Source organism: Capra hircus, chromosome 25 (genome assembly GCF_001704415.2).
Source record: "Capra hircus breed San Clemente chromosome 25, ASM170441v1, whole genome shotgun sequence".
Lineage (NCBI taxonomy): Eukaryota > Metazoa > Chordata > Mammalia > Artiodactyla > Bovidae > Capra > Capra hircus.
The window spans coordinates 35,459,939-35,484,583 of NC_030832.1; the positions used below are offsets into that span (position 1 = coordinate 35,459,939).

General features: G+C 60.2%; 1 protein-coding gene across 2 annotated transcripts; it reads left to right on the forward strand.

The window, feature by feature from the left end:
- LOC102184306 (ras GTPase-activating protein 4) lies at positions 1,701 to 24,365 on the forward strand. Of its 2 annotated transcripts, XM_018040393.1 has the most exons (21): positions 1,701 to 1,765; positions 6,597 to 6,653; positions 8,188 to 8,301; positions 8,784 to 8,845; positions 9,960 to 10,089; positions 11,921 to 12,002; positions 12,645 to 12,776; positions 13,002 to 13,093; positions 14,383 to 14,500; positions 14,740 to 14,890; positions 15,211 to 15,275; positions 15,586 to 15,698; positions 15,953 to 16,145; positions 16,376 to 16,513; positions 17,591 to 17,735; positions 17,897 to 18,066; positions 18,539 to 18,676; positions 19,872 to 20,007; positions 21,532 to 21,652; positions 23,563 to 23,627; positions 23,725 to 24,365. In XM_018040393.1, the coding sequence occupies exons 1-21, from the start codon at positions 1,701 to 1,703 to the stop codon at positions 23,844 to 23,846; spliced, it is 2,409 nt and encodes an 802-aa protein (XP_017895882.1). In that variant the 3' UTR covers positions 23,847 to 24,365. The 2 variants fall into 2 exon arrangements, with proteins under 2 accessions (XP_017895882.1, XP_017895883.1); XM_018040394.1 differs by lacking the exons at positions 23,563 to 23,627; positions 23,725 to 24,365 and adding an exon at positions 22,349 to 22,635.

The following is a 24,645-nucleotide window of genomic DNA, read 5'->3' on the forward strand; positions in this document are numbered from 1 at the left end:
GTGAAAGCAAATGATGGTGACACCCTGCTCATCCACTGACAGGGGACATCGAAGACGTGATGGATGGACCTCCACGTGAAGGAAAACTGGGTAAGCGGCCAGGAGAATAAGGATGCTTTTTGTGTACAGATATGCACGGCTCCCTGAGACAGAATAAGTGAAACTCTCAGAGTAACCACTAAGCTATTATTTGTGTATAAAAAGGAAAACAAAATAAATGTCTGCTGATGCACTGTAGGCAGAGACTGAGTCCAGAAGGACGGACAAGGTGTCAGGACTAGTGGGTGCCTCGGGGGAAGGAATCTGTGTGGCTGGGAGAGAAGAGACTGACTTTTCTCTGAAGGTACTGTAAACCTTCAAAGCCTTCTGAGTTTGGTAAAGCATGCGTGTAAGTGTATAAATAACAAAACAGGAAAATACAAAATGTACCAGAAAATAGAACCTGCTGGGCACCCCCATACCTTTTGGTAGGTGCTTTTGGTAGGTGTCAGTGCTCCCTCTTTGCAGGTGATGGAATGAAACCAGCTCAGAGAGGTCTAGGAAGCCATCCAGCATCACCCAGCAAGGGAGTGGTGGGACTGGGGTGAGGACCCAAGTCTGCAGTTATGCTTGGGGTAATACCCCTCCCACCTACCCCCACCCCCACCCCTGAGTCAGCTGCCAGAGCCAGTTGCCACTGTGCCAGACCTGGACTGTGACTTCTAGATTTGGGAAGGGGCACACTGAGTCTCAGAGAAGGATCCTGCCCTCGTGGAAAGGTCCCCAGTCAGGCCCCAAGCTCTGGGGAGGCCTACCCTAGGGGGCCAATTGTGTGACCTTCCAGCACATAATTTTCCCTCTGTGAACCTGAGCGATTCATCCAGTCTCCCACTCCGGGCATGTAAAAGGCGCAAATGAGATGACAACTGAGGAAGTCCCCTTCTCCCAAGTAGGCTCCCCCAAATAATCCGGCTCTTTCAGACTAATCCCCACACCTCTGGATCCCCGGGACGTTTGAGTTGCCCCGCTTCACCTCCTTCTGGGTCCCCGAGAGTCTAACACCAACACACCTGTTGTTTGTTTGCCAAATTCATCCAGTTGTTTATTCGTTCAACTTACACCTTTGCAGGGGCCTCCCCGAGTCAGCTCCCGGGGGCCAGTGCTGTCCTCCTCGCTCGATCCCACCGGCGCGTCCCCGCGCTTGCTCACGCCTCCCAGCTCACACTCGGGCCCACACCCTTGAACGCCTGGGTACAGACACTCGGACCACGCCCGTGGCCCACGCGGGTCCTGGCGTACGTCACCTGCGGCCTCGAGTCTCCACTTGACTAGTGGGGCTTCCCTGGCCCCTCCGCTTCCCCCGCCACCACCAGCGAGCCGGGACCAACCATCGCCGCCCCCGCCCGGAGCAGGCCCCGCCCGCACACCTCTTCGGGTGCCCAATGAACGCCTCGGCTTGGGCCGGCCCCGCCCACCCGGGGAGCCCCGGCCGCCGATTGGTCCGTCCGGGCGCTGTGTCCCCGCACGTGGGGCGGGGGCGGGGGGAGGGTGAATGAAGTGGACGAGATTCCCCCGCCCCCGCGTTTACCTCCCCCACCCCGCGGGGCCCGCCCCCCTCCTGCGCCCAGTCCAGCGCTCGCTCCCTCGCCCGCCTGCCTGCCGCTGCACTGGAACCTGGCGTCCGGCTCCCCTGGCTGAGGACCCCGCGTCGCGGACCCGCGATGGCTAAGCGCAGCTCGCTGTCCATCCGCATCGTGGAGGGGAAGAACCTGCCCGCCAAGGACATGTGAGCAAGCCTGGGGATGGGAACCCGAACTGTCCAGGAGTGGTGCTGCCCCTTATGCCCGCCTCACCTTCCTGGGGTCTACACGGCCCGCCCACAAGTAGAGCAGTGGTGGCGAGGGTGTGGCGAGTGCGGCTGCGGTGGGAGACAGGCAGGGAAATAGGGACAGTGAGATTTGCTTGGAACACCGGACAGGGGATGACAGGGAAGGGCCCGGGACTGGGGAGGGGGCGGGGGGGTCTATAAGGGGCCTTCAGTGAAGGAAGACGGAGGCCCACAAGCGGAAGGGGCTCCGATAGAACTGGAGCGGGCGTGGGGGAGACATAGAAAAGGAGTTGTCTCTGTGCACGGCGGGGGGTGTGGCTGGAGGGGGTGGAGGGCCCCCCTAAAAACGAAGGGTCTTCCTCAGGAGTTCTGGAACGCTTAGTTCCTGGCAGTATGCACCCTGCACCCGAAATGCCCTGGGGCTTCCTGCTGTGCCTTTGAAAAGGGAAGGAAGAGTAGCCCTGTTGGTCTAGAGGCAGGATCTGTGGAGGATGGGGTGGCCCGGGAGTCGCTGTTCTTGTGTCCTCAGCTTTGCCTGAGGAGCAGCCTTTAACCCTTAAAACCACCCAGCAAGGCCGCTGTCACTGGCCCATTTTACGGATGGGAAAACGGAGGCTCCGAAAACAGGGAGATGCTGGCCCCAGGTGGAAGAGCAAGGTCTTAATCCTAGGGCTCCTCACAAGCACTGACATCTAGGACCTTCCCCGGCCCCTGGCCAGATTTGAGGTTTCCAAAGCACACCCCCCTCCCCCTTCTCCCCACCTCCACCCTTCTCGGTAGGTGCCAGAGCTGAGCTGTCTGATCCCATTGCCGCCTCCCTCCTATGAGCCTTGGGCGGCTCTTTGTCCACCAAGTCTCAGTTTCCCCGCCGTAAACTGGAGGTGGAAATCCCTCTCGGTGGAGGGTGATGGAAAGTATGAAGTCTGAGGGCCTGGCTGCCTGGAGGAGGGGCGGGGGCGGGGAGCCCGGAGGCAGCCTAGGGTCCAAAGTCTGCCGGCCGGCAGCTTCCCCACCCCTGGGCTCCTCAGCGGGTGCCGGGATGCCAGGGGGGTGGGGGGGCGGACTCGGGAGTGGGGCGCAGGAAGAGGGGTCTCAGGCACCTCCCTCGCGAGCACAGTGGTCCCCGGGAGTTTCCCAGCGCGCTCAGCGCCACCAGCAGTTCCAGTTCAAGGCCCCCTGGGCCTGAGGAGGCCAGGCTCAGCAGTTGCCATGGCGATGGGTGAGGGAGGGTGCTGGGCGGGCTGTGTCAAGGTGGGTTTCGCTGTGTGAGGGGAGGGGAGGGGAGGGGAGCTGGAGCTGGGAATGTGGTCTCTCGGGCGGGGAGGCGGATGAGCTCTGAGAAGGGTCTCGGTCTCCAGGCCCAGCCTCCAAGCACCCACCGCCCCCCGCCCCCCTGCTGGCACCGGTATCTAGGTCAGCTTGGCCTCCTCCGGCTGGTGTCGGCTGGGAGGTGCAGCCCCTCCGTCTGTCGCCTCCCTCCCCATCCCCACAGCGCTGGCCCTAGTGCCTGACTCCAGGCTCTTAGCAGCCGAGGGCAGTGAAACTGCACTCTGCCCACCCTGATGCCCGGTTCCCCAGCCCTGCCTCTCCGCAGGTGAGAGACTCCTCGGGGGGTGCCTCCATCCCCAGGGGAGGGGTCACTAAGTTCTGTGGGTTCTGCTTCCAGAATCTCTTTTCTTGCCTCCTGTGTACTCCCCTCCCCTCCCCTCCTTTGGTCTGTCTTCGCCATAGTGGCTGGTATAGGCAGCTCTGACTCATCAAGCATTTCTTAGATCCAGCTGTGAACCCGCGCCACCTCAGGCCCTCACATCTGGGCTGTTGGCCTCCACTGCCCTGCTCTCGCACATGTGTGAGTCTTCCGCCTTCAAGCACTTCCCTTCATGGGCCGCTGGAAAACTCCTATTCATCCTTCAGGACCCTTTCTAAACTTCTGCTTCCCTCCAGAGCTTTCCCTGGTGCCCTTGGGCAGGGTTCCTTGCCCTGTAGCACTTTGGGTCAGCTGGAGTTAGGATGAAGCCCTTGGTACCAGCTGCTCCATTGTGGGCTGCCCCTGCCACATGATTCTGAGCACAGGAACCATGACTCATTCGTCTCGGCATTCTCGGCGCCCTCAGGGACACCTGCTCCACGGTAGAGGAGATTCAGATGTGTTGAGGACCTTTCCCATGCAGTCCTCTTTGTTCATTCGCCAAGTCGTGTCCAGCTGTTTGCAACCCCATGGACTGCAGCACGCCAGGCTTCCCTGTCCTTCACTGTCTCCCAGAGTTTGCTCAGATTCACGTCCATTGAGTCACTGATGGCATCCAACCATCTCATCCTCTGCTGCCTGCTTCTCCTCTTGCCCTCAACCTTTCCCAGCATCAGGGTCTTTTCCAATGAGTTGTCTCATATCTGCCTTATACAGCTGATCGCTGGAAAAGGCCCTGATGCTGGGAAAGATTGAGGGCAAGAGGAGAAGGGGGTGAAGAAGATGAGATGTTCGGACGGCATCACTGACTCAATAGACATGAATTTGAGCAAACTCTGGGAGGTGGTGAAGGACAGGGAAGCCTGGCGTGCTGCCATTCACGGGGTCACAAAGAATCGGACACAAATGAGCGACCGAACACTGCTCCAACAAATGCTACAACAAACGTTTGTAGATGGGGAAACTGAGGCTTAGGATGTGGAAGTCTTTTGCCAGGGCCACACAGCCAGTAGGGAGAGACGTCAGGAGTCAGATCCACTCTTCTGCTGATAGACCAAGCATCATGTCTGGACCCAGGCTGCAAGCTTGCTGTGGGGCTCAGTGAGGACCCAGCCTTGCAAATGCCATGCAAAGCATTTGGGCATGGCAGGGGTTCAGAAATCTCAGGAGGCCCTCCCTGAGTGTTGGAGGCAGGAGTGATGGTGGTGAGCCTGCACCCCTGGGCCTCATGAGCCCCAAGCCTGACTCACGAGCAACATCCCTTCCAGCTAGCACTTGGATGCCTCTGAGGACAGGGAGCTTGCCTTCATTCTTGGTGATCCATCTTGACTGAGACAGTTCGGAGAGGGGTGGTCATCACACAGTGGCCACCCGCCTCTCTGCCACTTCCACTCGTGGGTTTTTAGTCCTCTTAAGGGCACAGGGCCCAGCGGTGCTCCCCGAACAGATTCCAGAGCCCGCTTGGTTCTGTCCTGCTTCTTCCCCATCCTCCGGTGCCTGGGCCAGCCAGAGAGGAGCTGAGTCTCATGGTGACCGGTGACCCGCTGGCTCCCTTGCCCAGCGGCCCTGGGGACGGTCCCGGGGCTATTTCAGGATTTGCCCTGATCCTCCCCCTTCTACAGCCTGGAAACTGCCAAGGCCCTAAATATAGAGGCCCCGCAAGGAGCCAGGCTGGGCCAGCAGCAGCAGTGAGTGGTTTGGGGAAGAAGTGGGAAGGGGCCCAGCCCAAGGGCCTCATGAGGGCAGAGAGCACAAGTCCCAACAGCTGGCCAGGGACCACCATTGGGCTCAGGTCCGTAAAAGCCTACTCTTTTTTTTTTTTTTTTTACAAAAGTATTTACTTATTTATTTGGCTGCATCGTCTTGATTGCAGCACATGGGATCTTCTCTAGCTGCAGTGCATGGACTCCTGTTGTGGCTGGAGGGCTCAGTAGTTGCCTTGCTGGGGCTTAGTTGCTGCAAGGCAAAGTAGAATCTTAGTTTCCCAACCAGGGGGCAGGGCTCTTGAACAATGGGAGAGGGTTACAAAGGGAAGATCAGAGAGTTCCGGGCGGTGCTAACAGTTACTAAACACAGTCTGTGGGCTGGCCCTCACATCAGGTCAGCCACCCTGTGAGCTGGTGTTACAGATCCCAGTCTACGGGGAGGAGGGACTGAGTCTTGGGAGACATTTCCCATCGGTATCAGGAGAACCTTTGTCTCCAGTAGCTTCCTCTGCAGGAGGATCCCCTTTTGAGTAGGGAAGCTGGGCTTGGAATTCCCCAACCTCCAACATGCAAATCCAACATCTTCCATTTTATGAGCTGCAGACCTGAAGGGCACTTCTGGAGAAAGTTCACTCCCGCTTCTTGCTCAGGAGAGACCCTGGGCCTGGCCAGGGCTGCCCTCAACCCCAGGGATCCCCCGCCAACAGAGACGGGAGGAACCAAGCCATCTTGGCTTGCCTTCCGTATTTATTCTTTCCCAGATGGCTGGGAGCTTGAGGCTAATGGCTGTCCATTCATTCATTCATTCCGCTCAACACTCACGGGGACGCAGTCTTGTGCCAAGCCCTGTCAACACAGAGGTGGTCCCTACTCTCGGGTTATAGTCAGGCAGAGGAGGCAGTTGGTGACAGTACCTCACTAGCAGTGCTGGGATGGGAGGGGAGACCTTACTCCCAGCCTCTGGGACAGGTGTGGGCTCTCAGAGGAGGGGGGCTGGGAAGGGGTCTTGGGAGGAGTGGAAAGGCAGTCCAGGCAGAAGGAACAGCAGGAACCAAGGCTCAGAGGAGAGACTGATGTGGTGGAGGGACTTTTGTGACTGTTGTTTCTGTCCTCCCCTGGACGAGGCAGGGTTTGGGGGCTGTGGGAGCTGGCAGGAAGGAGAAGAGACCTGTCCTGAGCTGGAGAAGCAGTGGCTGGGGAGCCTTGGTGCAGGTTCCCACCTTTGCCTCACCAGCCTCCTCCCAGACCAGGAGTGGGGGCACACTTTTCAGCCTGAGGCGTCTTTGGGTCCCAGCCTAGGACCTGGTGCCTCAGCCTGGACTGCCCTTTCTCCTGGGGTGGGAGGAGGGGTGCCCATGGCCCGCCCGCCCCCAGCAGTCCCTCCCGTCTCTTGCAGCACCGGCAGCAGCGACCCGTACTGCATTGTGAAGGTGGACAACGAGCCCATCATCAGGTACTGCCCCCGCCCCGCCAGCCCCGTCCAGTCCTCCTGCCCCGCCCCCCAACTCCCACATCTAAGGGCGTGTGAAATTTGCATGGAGATGGCCAGGGCTTGAAGCTTCTGATTTCTTGGTGCCCATTAGGTCCTGACAGCCTGCTGGGAGGTGAGAAAAGACCGACTAGCCTTGCTAATTACTGGCCTTAACGCCCATAGAAGGATTATCTACCATGTGCTGGGCTCTCAGCCAAGGGCCTCCCACCCACTCTGTTCCTCCTGACAACTTTACAACCGGCCAAAGGGCCAGAGGATAATGGCTGGTAACCACAGCTGTCACTCAGGAAGGATGGACTCTGCCAGGCCCTATGCTAAACCTTTTGCAGCCTGTTTAATACTTACCATGAGCTCCAATACTTACCATGAGTTCCATACAACAGCATCACATCCTATTAAAAAAAAAAAAGCTAACTTGCCCAGAATGGCCACTTCCCCTGTGCTGTATCCCTTTCCCCATGGGCCCCATGATGCTGGGCAGGGTCTTTGCTGTCTGGTATCCTCTCCCATGAAGGCCTTTGCCTCCAAAGTTCATGGCCAGAGCTGCTCCACCCTTCTGCCCTCTGGGGTGCCCACTGCTAATCAGTAGCCAAGGCGGTTACGTCAGCCCCACAGTGCTTCCCACCTGCAAACAGCGTGCCTTTTTCCAGGCTCTCTCCAGAGCATGGACACTGGGGGATGGCGGGAGCAGGGTGGGGAGATGCCTGACTGCTCGGGTTGTCTCAAGGACAGACAGGGAAATCAAGGCCCCAGAGTTCAAGTGGCCTGTCCAAGAAGTGGTTGGGGTGAAGGTGATCCCCTGAGCCTTCATCAAGGTCCTTGGAGGGTTTCAGCTTACCCTGCTGAGCCCTAGGAGTTTTGCGGGGTTTATTTTGGTCACACCGCACAGCATGTGGGATCTTAGTTCTGCGACCAGGGATGGAGCTCACCACGCCCCCCTGCAGTGGGAGCACAGAGTCTTAGCCGCTGGACCACCAGGAAAGTGTCTGCAGCCCTGTGAGTCGAGGGTTCTGCCCTGGGATGAACCAGAGCTGGCTCTGTGGGGCAGGCTCCAGACCTTGGCTCTCAGGTTCCCCCTCAGGAGGACCATCTGTCCCCAGAGTCAGGTTGGCCATCCCCCTGCCTCCACCCTCAGCGAGCGAGTCTCTTCAGAATCAGGAGCCAGGGGAGGCTGGGAAGCTAGGCTTCCGGTCCTGGCTCTGCCATTGTCCTGCTGTGTGACCTGAGGCCAGAGACGGCCAACTCTGGCCTCAGTTTCCCCAAATGGAAAATGGCCTGATAGATGCAGCCAGTGCCCCAGCCAGGGCAGAGAGCATGGCCAGGAGGGGATGATGGGTGGCGGACAATGGAGGGACAGGGAGAATCATTATTCAGCAGAGCAATTGTTCCGGGAAACGGAGGGGGATGTAGGGACGGGTGGGCTCCAGCCCCGCAGCGCCCACTGCCTTGTCCCAGCCAGGGGTCTGTGGGCGGTGCTGAGGGTCATCTCCTGCAGGACTGCCACTGTGTGGAAGACCCTCTGCCCCTTCTGGGGCGAGGAGTACGAGGTGCACCTGCCGCCCACCTTCCACTCGGTGGCCTTCTACGTCATGGACGAGGATGCTCTCAGGTGGGTACAACCCTGCTCCCCATCCGGGGCCTGGACCTCGCCCCCCGTCCCTCTTTGGGACTGCGGGTCACTGCCTCCTCTTTACAGCCTGGAAGGAGGGGGAGCCCAGGGGACCTGCAGGGCACAGGGCTTGGATGTGTGCAGCATCTGTGTCCGTGTGTGTGGATTCGCTATGCTCACACCCCACTACGCTTGCATGTGTGTGCTGGGCTGTGTGTGCATGGGGGTGTGAGCTTGGACACAGGCACCCAGAGAGAAGAGCTGGGTGTGTAGGTAGGCACACGCGTAAGTCCACGTGCAGACACATGCCCCCAAGAGGGTCTGCCAGAGGGTCACGGGCCCTGCTCCGTGCAGGCTCCTGTAAGTGACTGCAGTGTCAGCCTCCCTGCTCCCGAGAGGGGCCCTGAAGGGGGTGGGGTGTGTTGGGGGTCTCCGGTTCTACACCAGCCCTGCCCAGCTCGGGCTCCCTCTCCACCCTCCAGCCGGGATGATGTCATCGGGAAGGTCTGCCTTACAAGGGACACGCTGGCCGCTCACCCTAAGGGTAAGACCCCAGGAGGGAGGCCACGCCAGCTTCTCGTCCCCTGCCTTCCCCTACACTGGTCTGCCCAGTCCCCGGCCCGTCCCCTGATCTGAGACCTTCCTCTGGGATCCTTCAGTCCCCTGTGCTCAGGAAAGCCGTCACGGCCCTCCCCCGAAGGGCCCATGGCCCTCTCCGTCGCCTGTTCCCTGGCCTCTGCCCTGTAGCTGGGGCCATTCTGCCCCCCTAGTTGGGACCACTTCCCCCCAGGGCGATGAGGGGCTGCTAGTGAGATCTGAGACCTCTGCACACAGAGGAAGGGGCCTCTTTATGTTCCGTTGTTGAGGAGTGGGGTTCCCTCCTCCCAGTCTGGCTGGCTGTGTACCCCACCAGGTCTCCTCAGCCTGGTCCCCAGTGTCCTCAGTTGAGGGGGTTGGCCTGGGGCAGGGCGTGGCTAGAGAGCCCCTGGAGGATTGGGGGACACTGATATTGTTTGAAGGGGTCAGCCCTGCCCCAGCCTGGCCGTGTGACCCGATGCCGCCTCCTCCGGGCTGAGTCACCATCTGCCGGTGGAGGTTCAGACCAGGAGCTCAGAGGTGCTTCAGGCTCTGCTGGCCTGAGCCCCCGTGACTCCTGAGGGGCCTCCCCGGCACACACCTGCTCCCATCCCTGAGGCTGGGGCGGGCCTGGTTGCGGGGATGGCCGCTGCTGACTCACGGGGCCTCTTGGCCCCTGCCAGGCCTGAGGCCTCTCCTGCTTGTGGCCCCAGCTGGCCGCTCAGGGGCCAGTGGCCCCCGTGATGCCATCCTCTTGTTGCACCCCCATCTGTTGCATCCTCCTCCCGGCAGCCCACTCTCCCCATCTCTTAAGATGGGGAAGCTGAGGCAGAGAGGCCTGTCCCAGGATGGGGCAAGGCCAGGGCCACCAGATGCAGCTTGGGACCACGCTGGACTTGGACTTTGACCCCACCGCTGTTCAGCTCCTGACCCTTGGTGTCCCCGCTTGCCACTGGGGGCAGCAGCCCTGGCCTCCTGGGAGCTTGAGAGGTCCTCGAGGCGATCAGTCAGGGGCCCGGGGCGTTTGGGTGGGGCCGCTGTGGGAGAAGGGCCAGGCCCCTGGCTGAGCTGCGGCCCCTTAGGTTTCAGCGGGTGGGCCCACCTGACCGAGGTCGACCCTGATGAGGAGGTACAGGGCGAGATCCACCTGCGGCTGGAGGTGGTTCCGGGGACCCGCGCCTGCAGGCTGCGCTGCTCTGTGCTGGAGGCCAGGTGAGCCATGGGGAGCTGGGCAGGGGGCCCCCCGGAACTAGAGAAGCCCGCCATGGGTGCTAGGCCTCCTCTCCCTGACGCCACCAGGCTTCCTCCCTGGATGACGGGCTCTGGGGGGGTCCTGGGGACGTGAAGACGCTGCCCCGGTGACCCCGTGGGAGGCTGTCTCTCTTAGGGGCAAGGATGCTGGTCTGATGCTGGACTTCCAGGCATCCTCGAGGTGTGGGGGTGATGGGGGAGGGGACCCTGCTCCCCGATCATCCAGCCCCAGTGCCAGGACTGGGCTTCCCCTGGGTTTAACTTCATTGTCAACTTGGCCTGACTTGTGGGGCTGGCGGGGAGCCCTTGGTAGGGTAGGGTAGGGTAGGGTAGTGGGGGCGGTGAAAGGAGTTGCTGTAAATCTCCAGAGGAAGGGGTGGGGTTCTCCCTGGAGGGAGAGTGACTTGGATGGGAAGCTGGGGCTGTCACCTGTGCCAGGGAACCCCCCGCCCCCACCAGGGTATTTTTAGCTGCAGACTCCACTCCCGTCGGGGCCTGAGTGTGAGTCACACACACTCTGTGAGAAGCACCTTCCTTTCTGGCTCCAACCCACCTCCACCGGGTCCTTGCCTGCCTCCAGGGTGGGAGTGGGGGCGGCCTGTGGAGGGACCCACCAGCCGGCTGGCACCTGTGGAGTCCCCACGGGGTGGCTGGCCACTCTGGAGGAAAGCCTGCCTCCTGAACATGAGGCCTGTGGCTCTGCTGGGCTTTATTTTGCGTCCCGGGGCTGGGACATGCACAGCCAGCCCCAGGGAAAATGGCTGGACTTGGGCAGACTTACAGTCAGTCCCCTCGCACCCTGTCATCCTCACGGACCGTCCACCCCTCTGCCCACTCACTTCCTCCGTCCTCAGCCTCGCCCAGGCCAGGCTGTGTGTAACCTGAGTGCTCACACGCTCACATGCACGCTGACACACATGCACATGACTTGGCCGCCTCTTAGGAAGTGACGGGGTTGGGGACGAAGGGGGGACACCGGTCAGTCAGACCCCCCTTTGGTGTGTGAGGGGACTTGTCCCCTGCTGTCCTCGGCTCTTGGCCCCTTAAGGAGCTGCCTTTGTTGCAGAGGCAGGAAGAACATTTTCTCCTCCTGTTTCTGGGCAGATTCTCAAGGCCACGCTCTGGAATTTTAATAGGCAGTTCTGAGGAGGAAAGAGAAGCAGTTACAAGAGGCGTAAACTGGAAAAGACAGAAAAGAGCAGAAAATTATATTTCCGGGGAAGGGAAGGCGGAGGGGGTTCGTGATTCTTCCAAAGAGGGTGCTAAGCTGGGGGCGCCGTGGCCAGATTTGGTCCTGGTGAAGGACCAGCTGCAGGGAGAGGGCAGGATGGTGGTGGGGGTTGCTCCCCAAGGGCCCCCGCCAAGTAGGAGGGGGTAGGCCTTCTAGGAGCCCGTTATCTCCATTCAAGGGATTGTCTTCTCCACTTTCTTGATGAGGAAACCGAGGCTCAGAGAGGTGAGCCTTGTCCTGGGAACGGAGGGCAGTGAGATGTGCCCTTGGGCCGGGCTATTCCAGGCCGCACTTGCCTTGCGTCCCTGCCACCCAAGGAGGCGCAGCAGCTGGCTGGAGTCAGAAGGGGCCTTGGAGGACCTTAGCCTGGTGTGGGGAACACGTGGGAGGGTCCATGGGGTGAACGCAGGGGGAGTCAGGGTCTAGAAAACGGAGAGACTGCCGCAGCCTCCCAGCTTGCGCCCAGGCCTTTCCAACCTGGTGTAGGGTCACCTCACAGTGGGGCAGGGGGTGTCACCTGGGTGAGGCTGGGTGACAAGTGGGTGCTCTGGTCGCTTGCAGGGACCTCGCCCCCAAGGACCGGAATGGTGCCTCTGACCCCTTTGTCCGAGTGCGATACAACGGCCGCACGCAGGAGACCTCGGTGAGGACGCTGAGGGGCCGGGAGCAGCCAGGGGCTCGGGGACCTGCCCAGGCCCTCACGGCCTCATCCTCTATCACCATCACCGGGGAGGTCAGCTGAGGTCTGCGGTCTCTCAGAGGAGGCTCGGGGAAGCAGGGTGGCCTCTCCCAGGGTGCACGGTGGGTCCACCTTTCTGGTGCCAGCTTCTGCGGTCTCTGCTGCCTTTTCGCCCCTGGCCTGGGTGTGCTGCGACAGTCTGCCCACCTAGGGGTTAATCTGCCAAGTCCAACCCCTGCCCACACTGCTTTTTTCTCAACTCCGGGAAACAGCCGGCAGGGGCGGGGTGGACTTGCCCCTGGTGGGGAGGGCGTCGAGACCTGGGTTCTCAGGGCAGCCTGCTACCATTTTGCTGTGTGGCCTTGGACTAATGTCTTACCCCTTCTGGGCCTCGATTTCCCCACTTGAGAAGTGAGTAGGGATTTGGACATGGAATCGTTACCTCTGCTATCTCGGGGCCTCTGTGCGGACAAGGAGGGGTTGTTGCCTCAGAGCCCCTGCAGGGAACCCAAGGGAGGTGTGTGGGGTGGCCCTGCGCTCTGGTGGCCCCGGGGAGACTGGTGGAGTCAGCCCGCCTCCAGTGATCAGGGATTTCTTTTGGGGCAGATCGTGAAAAAGTCATGCTACCCACGTTGGAACGAGACATTTGAGTTCGAGCTGGAGGAAGGGGCGGCGGAGGCGCTGTGTGTGGAGGCCTGGGACTGGGACCTTGTCAGCCGCAATGACTTCCTGGGCAAAGTGAGTGCCCTGCCCCTTCAGGCCACCCCTGCCGGCCTCCGTTCCGGCTGTCCCATCCCACAGCCGGGCACTCAGGAGGCCTGGGATCCCCCGGGTGCTCAGGGACCCTCAGCAGGTACACCCTCTCCAAAGAACAGTGGTTGGCAAGGAAGAGAAACGAGGATCCCAGCCTTGGGTCGTCCCCACCTCTCCCCCGCCAACAACCACGGCCTGTCCCGCTCCCAGGTGGTGGTCAACGTGCAGAGACTGTGGGCAGCCCAGCGGGAGGAGGGCTGGTTCCGGCTGCAGCCTGACCAGTCCAAGAGCCGGCGGGAAGAGTGAGTGCTTGGGGCTTGGCCGCAGGGGTGGCGGGTCTGGGCCCTGGGAGGCTGAGCCTCGGCTCCAGCAGGCAGGCAGGTGTGCCGGCCGGGGGTGAGTGATCGGCCCTGGATTTCCTGTGCCCTTGTCCACCAGGCCAGCATCTTCTCCTCTTTCCCTTCTGACAGTCCTGGGCTCAGCCCTGACCTCAGAGCTCCAAGGCAGTACAAGCCTCCTGCTTTCCGTCTTCTGGCAGATTCTAGAACAAGCCTTCAGATACTTTCCCTTTAAGGGTGTCTCTGCAGACCCTAGACCAGAGTTCAAGTCTCCAGAGCTCTGAGTCAGTGTCCCTGAGCCATAGCTCTTACTCTCCCCTCAGTTTTCCAGGAATGGGGTTGCCAGATAAAATACAGGATGTTTGGTAAAGCTGAATTTGGGATAAACCTTGAACTGATTTTTTAGCGTATGTCCATGAAGTGTATGAGACAAACATATTTAAGATACTCAGTGTGACTGAGTGCCTTGTATTTTTATGTTGGTGAATCTGGCAACCGTATAAGGAAGCCCCCTGGCCCCCTTGCCCTCTACTCAGCCCAGAAGTGGAGGAACAGCAGTGTCCCCACCTCAAATGGTTCAGCTCTGTGAGTCCACAGGAGGTCCCAGAGCCCCGTCCCTACACACACACCCTCATCAGGACAGGGGTTGGGCGGACCGCTGTGTCCAACTCCAAGACATTTCCATAGAACCAGCCACGGCAGTCTTGTCACTCGTCACTTAGCCGGGCTGTCCTGCAGGTAGTGGGGGTGGGGGGCCTTAGGGTCTATCAAGCCTTGGTCAGCAGCCTCCCCAGGAGGGGTCAGAACAGGGGAGCTTGGAAGTTAGGTCTAACGTGGCAAGTTGCTTACCTAGTCTGAGCCTCAGTTTCCCCTGGCAGGCTGCCATGAAGCTTGGGGATTTGCTTCCTGTGTAAAATACACACATGGGAGCTGTTCTCTGGGAGTTGACAAACTCGAGGCCGGGGAGCCTAGCAGGCCCACATGGGTGAAGCCTGGGGTCCTCAGGGGTCTCGAGGTGGTAGGGAGCCAGGCCTTGAAGACGGATGGAGCTCCGCTGAGGATGGAGGCAGCAAGGGCTTTCCAAACAGAACAGCCGGGGCAGAGAATGGGAGGTGGAGGAGACGGTGAGAGGAGACCTCGGTGGAGGGCCGGCTGGCTCAGAGGGATGGCAGGGAAGACAGAGGCAGTGGGGAAGGGGCTGGCCCCGGGCGGCCTGGGTCCCTGGTGGAGAGGTCACGGGCTGCCCGTTCCAGGGGCCACCTGGGCTCCTTGCAGCTGGAGGTGCGGCTGCGGGACGAGACGGTGCTGCCATCCGGCTGCTACCAGCCCTTGGTGCAGCTGCTGTGCCGAGAGGTGAAGCTGGGCAACCAGGTGAGAAGCCCCCGGGGGAAGGCGGGAGACTCAGGGACCGTGGGTGTGTCTTCCCTGTCCTTCTAAACACGCTCTGAAGAGCGAAGATCTGAGCTGTCAGAACCAGCCAGTGCCCAGGGCCCCTCCGTCCCTTGGGACAGTAGGCTGCCTTCTCCGTGGTCCTTTGCGGTCCTCAGAGGGAAGGGTTGGGGTTCCCCTGTGCGTCCTGCAGCCCCGCTTCTCCTCGCCGCCCCCTGCAGGGCCCAGGGCAGCTGATCTCACTCATTGAGGAGACGACCAGCACGGAGTGCCGCCAGGAAGTGGCCACCACCCTGCTCAAGCTCTTCCTGGGGCAAGGACTGGCCAAAGACTTCCTGGACCTGCTCTTTCAGCTGGAGCTGAGCCGCACCTGTGAGGCCTGGGAGGGAGTGGCCTGTTAGGGCACCGGGTTGGGGTGGAGAGCCGGAAGCCTAGGACTCCAGGGATGCTCGGAGGTGAGAAATCCCAGAGTCCTCCTGCAGGAGGCCAAGGGGTCCAGTTAAGGAGGGAGATGGGTCAGATTCGGAAGTAAAGGAAAAAGCAAAAGGCAGAGATGGGGTGCTGAGTTGACAGGTGGCCAGGAGGCTCTTTACTGAGTGGTTAGCAAGGAGCCCCTAGTCCTAAGCTCCTCCATCTTCCCCAAAGCCTTGTCACTCTCTCAACTCCCTGCCCACTAGAACCTCTGCTTGTAGGTGAGGCGAACACCCTGTTCCGGAGCAATTCTCTGGCCTCCAAATCCATGGAGTCTTTTCTGAAGGTGAGGTTGCATGGTATATTGTCTTTGTTTTATAGAGGAGACTGAGATTCCTAGAGGCGGAGAGACAGAGCTGCGCCTTAAACTTGACTCATCTGCCTCCTGTCCGGGGCCCTTTAAGGCTGAGAATTCCCTTCACTCATTCATTCATTCATGTAGCTGCAGTGTGTTGAGCAGCTTTCCTCTGTGTGTGCCAGGTTCTACCCTGGGTGGCTACAGCAGGCAGATGGTAGCTGGGAGGCCAGCTGCGGGGAGAGAGGGCCGGTAGCCGAAGGTGGGAGGCGGGACCAACGCTGCTCGCGGTGGCCCCCAGGTGGCAGGGATGCGGTATCTGCACGGAGTCCTGGGCCCCATCATTGACAGGGTATTTGAGGAGAAGAAGTACGTGGAGCTGGATCCCAGCAAGGTGGAGGTCAAGGATGTAGGGTGAGGCCAGGGGTGACCCCTGAGGGCGGGGTGGGGGACGGACAGGGGGACGGGTCAGGCCCTTTGTGAAAGTGTGCGTGTGTTTCTTTCTGCCTGAGTCGGCCTTTCGTCCGCTGTGCCCACTTGTGCGTTGACTGTGTCCCTGTCTTGGCTGATGTCTTTCTACACCTGTGTCTCCGGGCGCCCCTGTCGGAGTCGTGGGTGCAGGCGCTGACCTCGATCTTTCGGCGGGTCCGCCCCCGGGGCCCACTCAGGTGCTCTGGACTGCACCGCCCGCAGACCGAGGCCGAGGTGCTGGAGCAGAGCGCGCAGACGCTGCGCGCCCACCTGGGGGCGCTGCTGAGCGCACTCAGCCGCTCGGTTCGCGCGTGCCCCGCCGTGGTCCGGGCCACCTTCCGCCAGCTCTTCCGGCGCGTGCGCGAGCGCTTCCCCAGCGCCCAGGACGAGGTGCGCCCTCTGTCGGTGGGGCTAGACGGAGGGGAGAAAGTGGCGGGAAAAGAAGCGGTGGGTGTCTCAGGGCCTGGTAGGAAGGGGCCTGGTTGATGGTTAGAAGCCCAGGCTGGGGCCGAGCTCGGGAAGGTCACGGGAGCGAGGGAGAGAGTCCCAAAGGGAAGGGAGCTGTCAAAAGAGCCCAGGCCTCGCGGAGTCCAGCCCCCCACTCTCTCATGCCCTTCCAGAACGTGCCCTTCATCGCCGTCACCAGCTTCCTGTGCCTGCGCTTCGTCTCTCCCGCCATCCTGGCGCCCAAGCTCTTCCACCTGCGAGAGCGGCACGCGGACGCCCGCACCAGCCGCACCCTGCTCCTGCTGGCCAAGGTCCGGGGCTGCGGATCCTGGCGGAAGATGCCCAGCTGGGTGCTTGACTGGGGCCCTTGCCATGTTCCCCATTGTGTTTCACATCGGCTCCAGGAACGCCTTGTGGCAGGCCGCCGGTGCCCTCCTGCGGCACGGCACTTCATAGTTTTCAAAGCTTTCTCATGGTCGCCCAGTCTCATGATTAAGGGAACAAGTCCACGAGCTGGAGGGTGCCCAAGGCCTGGTCGCACCACATGTTGGGAGAACCGGGACCTTCTAACTCCCAGATCTACTGACTCCCAGGCTGCCCTTATCTTCTTGGCACCAGGCTGGGGCCAGGGTACCCGGTGGAGCAGAGTCTGCTGTGAAATCCACAGAAGATCAATAAACTGGGCCCAAGTAGTCCCTAACTGTGGACTTCCCTGGTGACTTAGATGGTAAAGCGTCTTGCCTACAATGCGGGAGACCCTGATTCTGTCCCTGGGTTGGGAAGATTGCCTGGAGAAGGAAATGGAAACCCACTCCAGTACTCTTGCCTAGAAAATCCCATGGACACAGGAGTCTGGTGGGCTACAGTCTATGGGGTCGCAAAGAGTCGGACACGACTGAGCAGCTTCACTTTCACTTTCAGTCCCAACTATAAGTTCCCTAAAGACTCTTGCCTGGAAAATCCCATGGACGGAGGAGCCTGGTAGGCTGCAGTCCGTGGGGTCGCTAAGAGTCAGACATGACTAAGCGACTTTACTTTCCCTTTTCCTTTCATGCATTGGAGAAAGAAAGGGCAACCCACTCCAGTGTTCTTGCCTGGAGAATCCCAGGGACAGAGGAGCCTGGTGGGCTGCTGTCTATGGGGTCGCACAGAGTCGGACATGGCTGAAGTGACTTAGCAGCAGTAGCAGCAAAGACTGCGAACTGTGACCCGCCCCGCCCCGGTCCCCAGTGGGATAGAGTGGGCCCTTGAGCAGAGCCTGGGTCGCCCCTGCCTCCATTTCTACTGTGGGAGTAGCACAGACAGGGTGCAGGTGGTGGGTGGTGGGAGCGGCCGTCGCCTGGTGTCTGACTCGAGCAGTCTGGCTTTTCCTGCTGTCGAACCCCTAGGCGGTCCAGAACGTGGGCAACATGGACACGCCAGCTTCCAGGGCTAAGGAGACTTGGATGGAACCGCTGCAGCCCATGGTGCGCCAGGGCGTGGCCCAGCTGAAGGACTTCATCACCAAGCTGGTGGACATCCAGGAGAAAGACGGTGAGCTCTTCAGGGCGTGGCCCCGCCCCTGCCCCGCCCACCTCAGTGCCTCTCGCTGCTCCACCCACAGCCTGATGTTGAAGTTTGCTCCGCCCCGGCCCCGCCCCCCCGCCTTCCCCCCGCCCAGGGCTCACGTGTTGCCTTCCCTCTCTGGCCCGCAGAGCTGGACCTGCAGCGGGCCCTGAGCTTGCAGGCACCCCCGGTGAAGGAGGGGCCGCTCTTCATCCATAGGACCAAGGGCAAAGGCCCCCTCACATCCTCCTCCTTTAAGAAGCTCCACTTCTCCCTCACCACGGAGGCCCTCAGCTTTGCCAAGACCCCCAGCTCCAAGGTGGGTAAGGGCGGCAGAGGGTAAGAGGGGCTCTGAGGGGTTGGAACACCCTGGAGGCACCTGTCCCTGCCTCTTGGCCCACCTCAGGGACCACCGGGGTTGGAGAAGAAAGCCAGGCAGGGGCCAGCTCCTGGTGGCAGCCATAGGGTGACTTAAGACCCAAAAGGAAGAAGGTCCTCTTTCTAGGGGATCCTGGGGTGGCCAGCGGCTGCAGTGTCTGGCCCTGGCTTCTTGGTCAGGGGTGTGAGTGAGGTGGGGCACTGAGGCATGCTCAGGCCCCCAAGAGGCCAGGTTGAGTGAGCTTGTACTCTGTCCTGGCTGAGGTCACTCTCAGAGCAGGCTCCTGGGAGGGTGAGTCCTCTGGATCCCCAGTGCCAACTCCTGGTGCTGCAGAAGGGGAGACTGAGGCCCAGAAATAGGAAGGGGAGTGACCTCGGCCTGAGCCTCCCTTCCCCTGTCCCCATCCCCCTAGAAAAGCACCCTCATCAAGCTCGCCAACATCCGGGCAGCAGAGAAGGTGGAGGAGAAGAGCTTCGGCAGCTCCCACGTCATGCAGGCTATCTACACGGATGACTCGGGCAGGCTCCAGACTGCCTACCTGCAGTGCAAGGTGTGGGCCATGCGGAGGGGGGCCCACGGCCAGTGGGGGTCCTGTGGGAAACTCTCCCCACCGTGGGTGGGCTAGAGTGAAGGTTGAGTGAGCCTCCGACCGCCTGTCGCTGTATCAGGCACAGCATGGGTGTGAAAGCTGATGTGAGTGTCGTGGGTGTGTCTCTCGGGGTCTGGGTGCCTGGGAGGCCATGCCCATGTCTGTGTGGCCCTGTCTTGGCACCCACACATAGGTCCTAGGTCTCAGGGTGGTCCAGTGCGTAGATGAGTGCGTCCCCGTGTCTTGAATCTTCACATTGTATACATTTGTTGGAACTTGTCTTAAGTTGGTGTCTGTGTGTTTCTGTGTGTGTGCGTACGTATGTTTCCACACATAACAATCGTTTGTGCAAGTGTGTGGCTGTGGGTCATTCTCTCAGATCTCCTTCTCCTCTTCACGTATTAACCCATTCACTCACCCATTCATTCATCTAAAAAATATTCATTGAGTCCTTTCTAGGTTCCGGGCACTAATCTAAGTGATGGGGGTAGCACGGCAGACAGAACAGAGTCCTTGCCTTCATGGGCTTCCATCACAGGGAAGGAGATGGATCCATAAATAAATATTTTAAATGTCAGTGAAAATATTTGACATTATTTTAACGTCAGCGCTTTGTTGACATTGGCAATGGAGACTGAGAGAGAGGGGACAGAGTGGGGTGCGGCAGGGAGGGGAGCTCAGGGAGGGCCTGTGACGGCAGCATTTAAGCAGGGACATTGAACAAGGGGGACAGAGAAGTGGGAGGGGATGTGCTTTGTTCCCCAGAGTGACTGTCTTGGATGCAGGGGTGGGAGGTCACAGACCTGTCTGACGGGGCTCAACCCCCAAGGACTCCCCGATGGGTCAGAGTCTAGAGCCACAGCGGAGAAATGGTAACAGCAGAGCCAGTACACATGACTGGCGGGTTTGGGACTGCCCAGGGGCTTGGCCGAGGGGGCCAGTGGGGCTGACATCCAGCCTTCGCTCCCTCACCAGGGCATGTGCTGGGTGTGGGCTGCCTGCGTATGGAGAAAGGGCAGCTTTTTCTAATTCCCCCAAAGCTGCTGAGCCAACTCTCAAGACTATGTAGTCCTGAGAGGCAGGGCAGCTTCAAGGATGGAGGGCTTCCTGGAGGCGGTGACCTCTCATCATGGCCCCTCCCCCTCATCCCCTGCAGTGTGTGAACGAGCTGAACCAGTGGCTGTCTGCGCTGCGGAAGGTCTGCATCAACAACACTGGCCTGCTGGGCTCCTACCACCCTGGCATCTTCCGTGGGGACAAATGGAGCTGCTGCCACCAGAGGGACAAGACAGGTGGGATGCAGGCCAGAAAGCCACAGTGCTGAGTCCGTCCCCCATAGGCCTCAGGCCCCTGCCTAGGACATGGGGCTCTGGAGCCCCACCTCGCTGGCCAGCTGGGAGCCACCTGGGCACCTGTGGGCACTCCTGAGGCCAGCCAGGCCATGCAGGTGCTCTGGGCAGAAAGGGTCCCGTGATCCGGTGGTTTGGGAACTGCCACTTGGTGTGTACAAAGCCTGTGGGTGCCTGAGAGACCCTGGAGGAGGCCAGAGTTAGAATCCCATATCTGCTGCCATCTAGTTCAGCTCTTTCCAAACTCCTTCCCCAGGGAAGCCTTTTTCAGCCCAATGAAAGAGCTTCTTGCAGAACCAGGGTTCTGAGGAACACGCCTTAGGGATTCCTTGCTAAAGAGGGCTGAAGAGAGCTCCTGAATTTGCATATTACCACACTGGCAGCCCGATACTGGAGCTGTGAGTTGGGGGTACCCTGGGCCTTGGGCCCTAGAGGGATGGCAGAGAGAAGCTTCTAGAACTTTCAGTGATGATGGAAATGGTGTGTATCTGTATGGCCCAACACTGTGTGTGTGCCATGTGTGGACATGCAGTTGTTGAGCACTTGTGATGGGGTGAGTGTAGCCAAGGAGCTGAGTTTTGAATTTATTTTAATTTCAATTCATTTTTATATGAATGGTCTCATGTGGCTAGTGGCTATCTTCTTGGACAGCAAAGTTCTTGAAGGTTCCAGATCTTCCTGCATTATCTGTATTTGCTTTACAGAATTCTTGCTCCCCAGTCACAGAGGACACTCAGCACTTTGAGCAACCCCCTGCCTGCAGGCCGGGCCAAGCCTTGAGCCCCGTAGCTCGGCGTGGTCCAGGCCCTGGGAAGATGGCCCACTCGCTCATGCTCAGCCCTGGCTCTGACAGGGAGCAAGGGCAGCTTGTTACGAGCATGTCCCTGGGTGATGGGCCTGGCCTGCAGCCTCCGGCTATAACGTTGTGACGAGAACCCTCGTCAGTGGCGCAGCAGGGCTCCCCAGGGCGCTACAAGGCAGGGCCTGATAGCCGCGTACTGTAGAGGGGGAAACTGAGTCTTGGCGAGGGCGGATGTCTGTGCCAAGGTCGTGAAGCCAGCACGTGGCAGAGCCAGCTCATTCCAAGGCACAACCCTCCTGGCTCCTCTCACCATAACCTTATGGTTCCTGGCTGCTCCCAGCTTCCTTCTAGGCAGGAATCTTCCAGAAAGTGGTCCAGCACCCTAGGTTGTATCCTGCATAACTTCCACATCCTGCGGTTATGTCAGTTACTGCTCAGGAGCTGAACAGGAGGGAGATGAGGGGCTGCCCCCTGAAGTGTGGGCGCCACCGACCGGCCCTGGGCCAGCCCTCCCAGGCTGTGCCCCCAGCCCAGCCCTGCACCGGGGGGCCCCTGAGTCCACCCCTTGCCCTCTCTAGGCCTCAGTTTCCCCATCTGCATCCCAGGAAGTTAGATGTGAAAGCTCACAGTGCCTGCCCACCACTCTGTCCCCTCTCTGCCCCCAGATCTGGGCTGCAACAAGACGCGGTCCTGGGTGACCCTGCAGGAGTGGAATGACCCTCTCGACCACGACCTGGAGGCTCAGCTCATCTATCGGCACCTCCTGGGTGTGGAGGCTGCACTGAGGTGAGGAGGCCCATTCAGGGGCAGTGAGGCCCACGCGGCAGAGCCTGGGCAGCCCCCGGGGATGTGCAGGGGGCTGAGGGTGGCCAGAGCCAGGATCAGGCTCAGGGCTTCTCCATGGTGGCTGTTCTCTTCCTTCCTAATCCAGCCCCCACACCTTCCTGGCTAAGGCATCCACACCTGGGGAGGGCAGGGTGCCTGGATCTCTGCAGCACGAGGCTGGCTCTATTTTGGATGAAGGTGCCAAGGGCTGTGGAAGCCCAGGGTCAGGCTGTGGTTGATTCCCGCCCTGATTGACCCTGCCCCCTCATCTGCCCAGTACTTCCGTGGGGCCCTCGGAGCACCGGGACTGCTGTCAGCAAACTCACTTAATTCAGTGGTTCTCAGCCCTGGCTCTGGCTTATTTTAGTTTTATTTCTGTTCTTTATTTTTTAAAATATCTTTCGCTGTGCTGGGTCTTCATTGCCTTGCAGGCTTTTCTCTAGTTGCAGTGAGTGGGGGCTGTGCTCTAACTGCATCACGAGGGCTTCTCATTGGGGAGGCTTCTCTTGTTGTGGAGCACAGACCCTAGGGCATCTAGGCTTCAGTAGTTTTGGCTCCCAGGCTCTAGAGCAGAGGCTCAAGAGTTGCGGCACACGGACTTAGTTGCTCCGAGGCATGTGTGACCAGGGATCGAACCCGTGTCTTCTGCTTTGGCAGGAGGATTACTTACCCCTGAGCCACCAGGGAAGCGCCCCTGACTCCAGCTTAGAAAACATGGGATGCTTTTTAAAAACCACTTTTTGCAGCTACTGAAACAGGTGGATTCTTATCATCCCCCATTTAAGCCAGGAAGCAACAGAGAGCGCAAAGATTTGAACCCAACCTACCTGGGGCTCAGGTGAGACCAGTGCCCAGGCTCTTAACCAGCACAGCCTGCCTTGAGGGCCTCCCCACCTCCAGAGCCTCTGACCAGCCCTGGCCCATTCCAGCCTGCTGCCCAGAACTTCTGCCCCACCAGGAACTCCAGCCTCTGGCCCGATCACCTGTCCAAGGCCCCTTGCTGCACTGGTTTCCTACAACTGCTGAGGCAGATTATTATACATTTGTTTGCTTAAACAGCACAGATTTCTCTTCTTTAGTAAATGTTGAAGAAGCAAATGAACAGAGGAGTAAGGGACCAGACTGACCCCCCGGGGTCACCTGAGGCACCTGAGATGGGGGACCTTGTTAGACCTCAGCAGAGGGACACGTCTCTCCCAGAATAGATCCAGGAGACAGTCAAAGGGCTGAGCCCATAGAATTTCTCAATAAGGGGCACAAGGTCTGCACGAAGGCTGCTCGCCTTCCCTCTGTGTAAGCGCACAGAGGATTGTACTTGTGCGGCCCGGGGTGCCATTGGTGAACGCGTCAGGAGCCACACTTGAAACAGCACTCTCAGGACTTCCCTGGTGGGCTAGCGGTTAAGACCCCGTGCTTCCAATGCAGGGGGTGCAGGTTTGACCCTAGGTCTGGGAACTAGGATCCCGCATGCTGTGCAATGTGGCCAGAAAAAAAAAATCACTGTCTCCTGTTCCCAAAAGAAAGAAACTCATTCCGTGGCCAGTTAACACTAGGGGATGTTCAGGCTCCGCTTGGCCCTCTTCCCAAGGGCCCTCCAAAACAGGAGTGACACGGTTCAACCTTGGTTTCCAAACTGCCTTTGCCGGGGTGGTGGGGGGTGAGGGGTGAGGGGGGACCAAGGGAGGGGCTGGAAGCGGGGACAAGGGCGGTGAGTGGGGGCCAGCTGAGACCTGGGCCCATATCTCTGCCTGTAGATTGGAAAAGTTAGGCCCCTGCCCCCAGGACCCCCTCCAGCTCAGGAGTCCCAGCTGGGGTCACCCTGGGTCCCATGGGGACATGGGAGCCTCACACCCTGTCCTCTCTCCCCACAGGGAGAAACACCGACAGCTGAGCATGGGCCCAGAGGCAGGCCGCGGGCCAACGGGCCCTGGGGAAGGTAGGTGCTACCCACCCCAGTCCCCTTTCGGGCATTGTGGGTGGGGCCTCCCTCCCTGGGGGGGCCCTCTCTTCTCTGACCCCGCATCTGCCTCCAGCCCCTGGGGACCCACTGGCCGAGCTGTTCCAGGTTCTCGGGGACCTCCAGGAGGCCCACAGGTCCAGCCCAGCTGGCTCGCCGCCCTCGGAGCCGAGCCGCATCCTGGAGCTGCAGACGTGAGGTGCCCCACAGGCTGCGCCGCGCCCTGCCAAGTGCTGGGAGACCCCCGCGTACTCTCATTGTTTTGCCTCACTCCCTCTTACTGGGGTGCAGGGCCCAGGTCCCTCCTGGGCTGGGGGAGCCAGGGGTCTGGGGGCTCCAGAGTCCAGGGCTGACAAGGCTTTGGCCAGTCATCGCCCGCCTGATGTCTCCAGGGAGCTTCAGTTGCTCTCGCTCTTCTGTAAGGCCGGGCTGCTCCCCGCCGCCATCTCTACCACTTGCCCCAGGCTGCGCCAGGGCCCTCCTCTCCTGCCCAGGGCAGAGCCAGCCAGAAGCCACCCTTTACGGTGGCCCACTCCCAGATGGACTGACACTTCTCAGATCCAGAGAGGCAGGAGGGAGCGCAGAGCCCAGGAGACCAGGCCTGGACCTCAGCACCCGCTTTGCTCCCAGCCGCCACCCCACCCGCTCCTGGGCTGTGCCCCCCGGGAGAGCATCGAGGTGCTTATTGCTGACAATAAACCTGTTGTGACTGCGGAGGCTCTGGGGTCTCGTGATGGGGGTCGGCTGCTGGCGGGGATGGCCGAGGACTGGGCACCAGCATAGACTCTGTGTACCCCCGTTGCCTCTTCTCTGCTGCCCCCCATCCTGAGGACTTCTTTCTCCTCCCACCTACTGTCCCCACCACACCCCTCGGTCCCACTCATCCATCCCACAGGCTGTGAGCCTGACATGTCTCACCAGCTGCCCCTCCTTGCAGCCCCCAAACAGGCCCTTCAAGCGGGCCTGCAAGAGGAAGCAGGTCAGAACCTCAATCTGT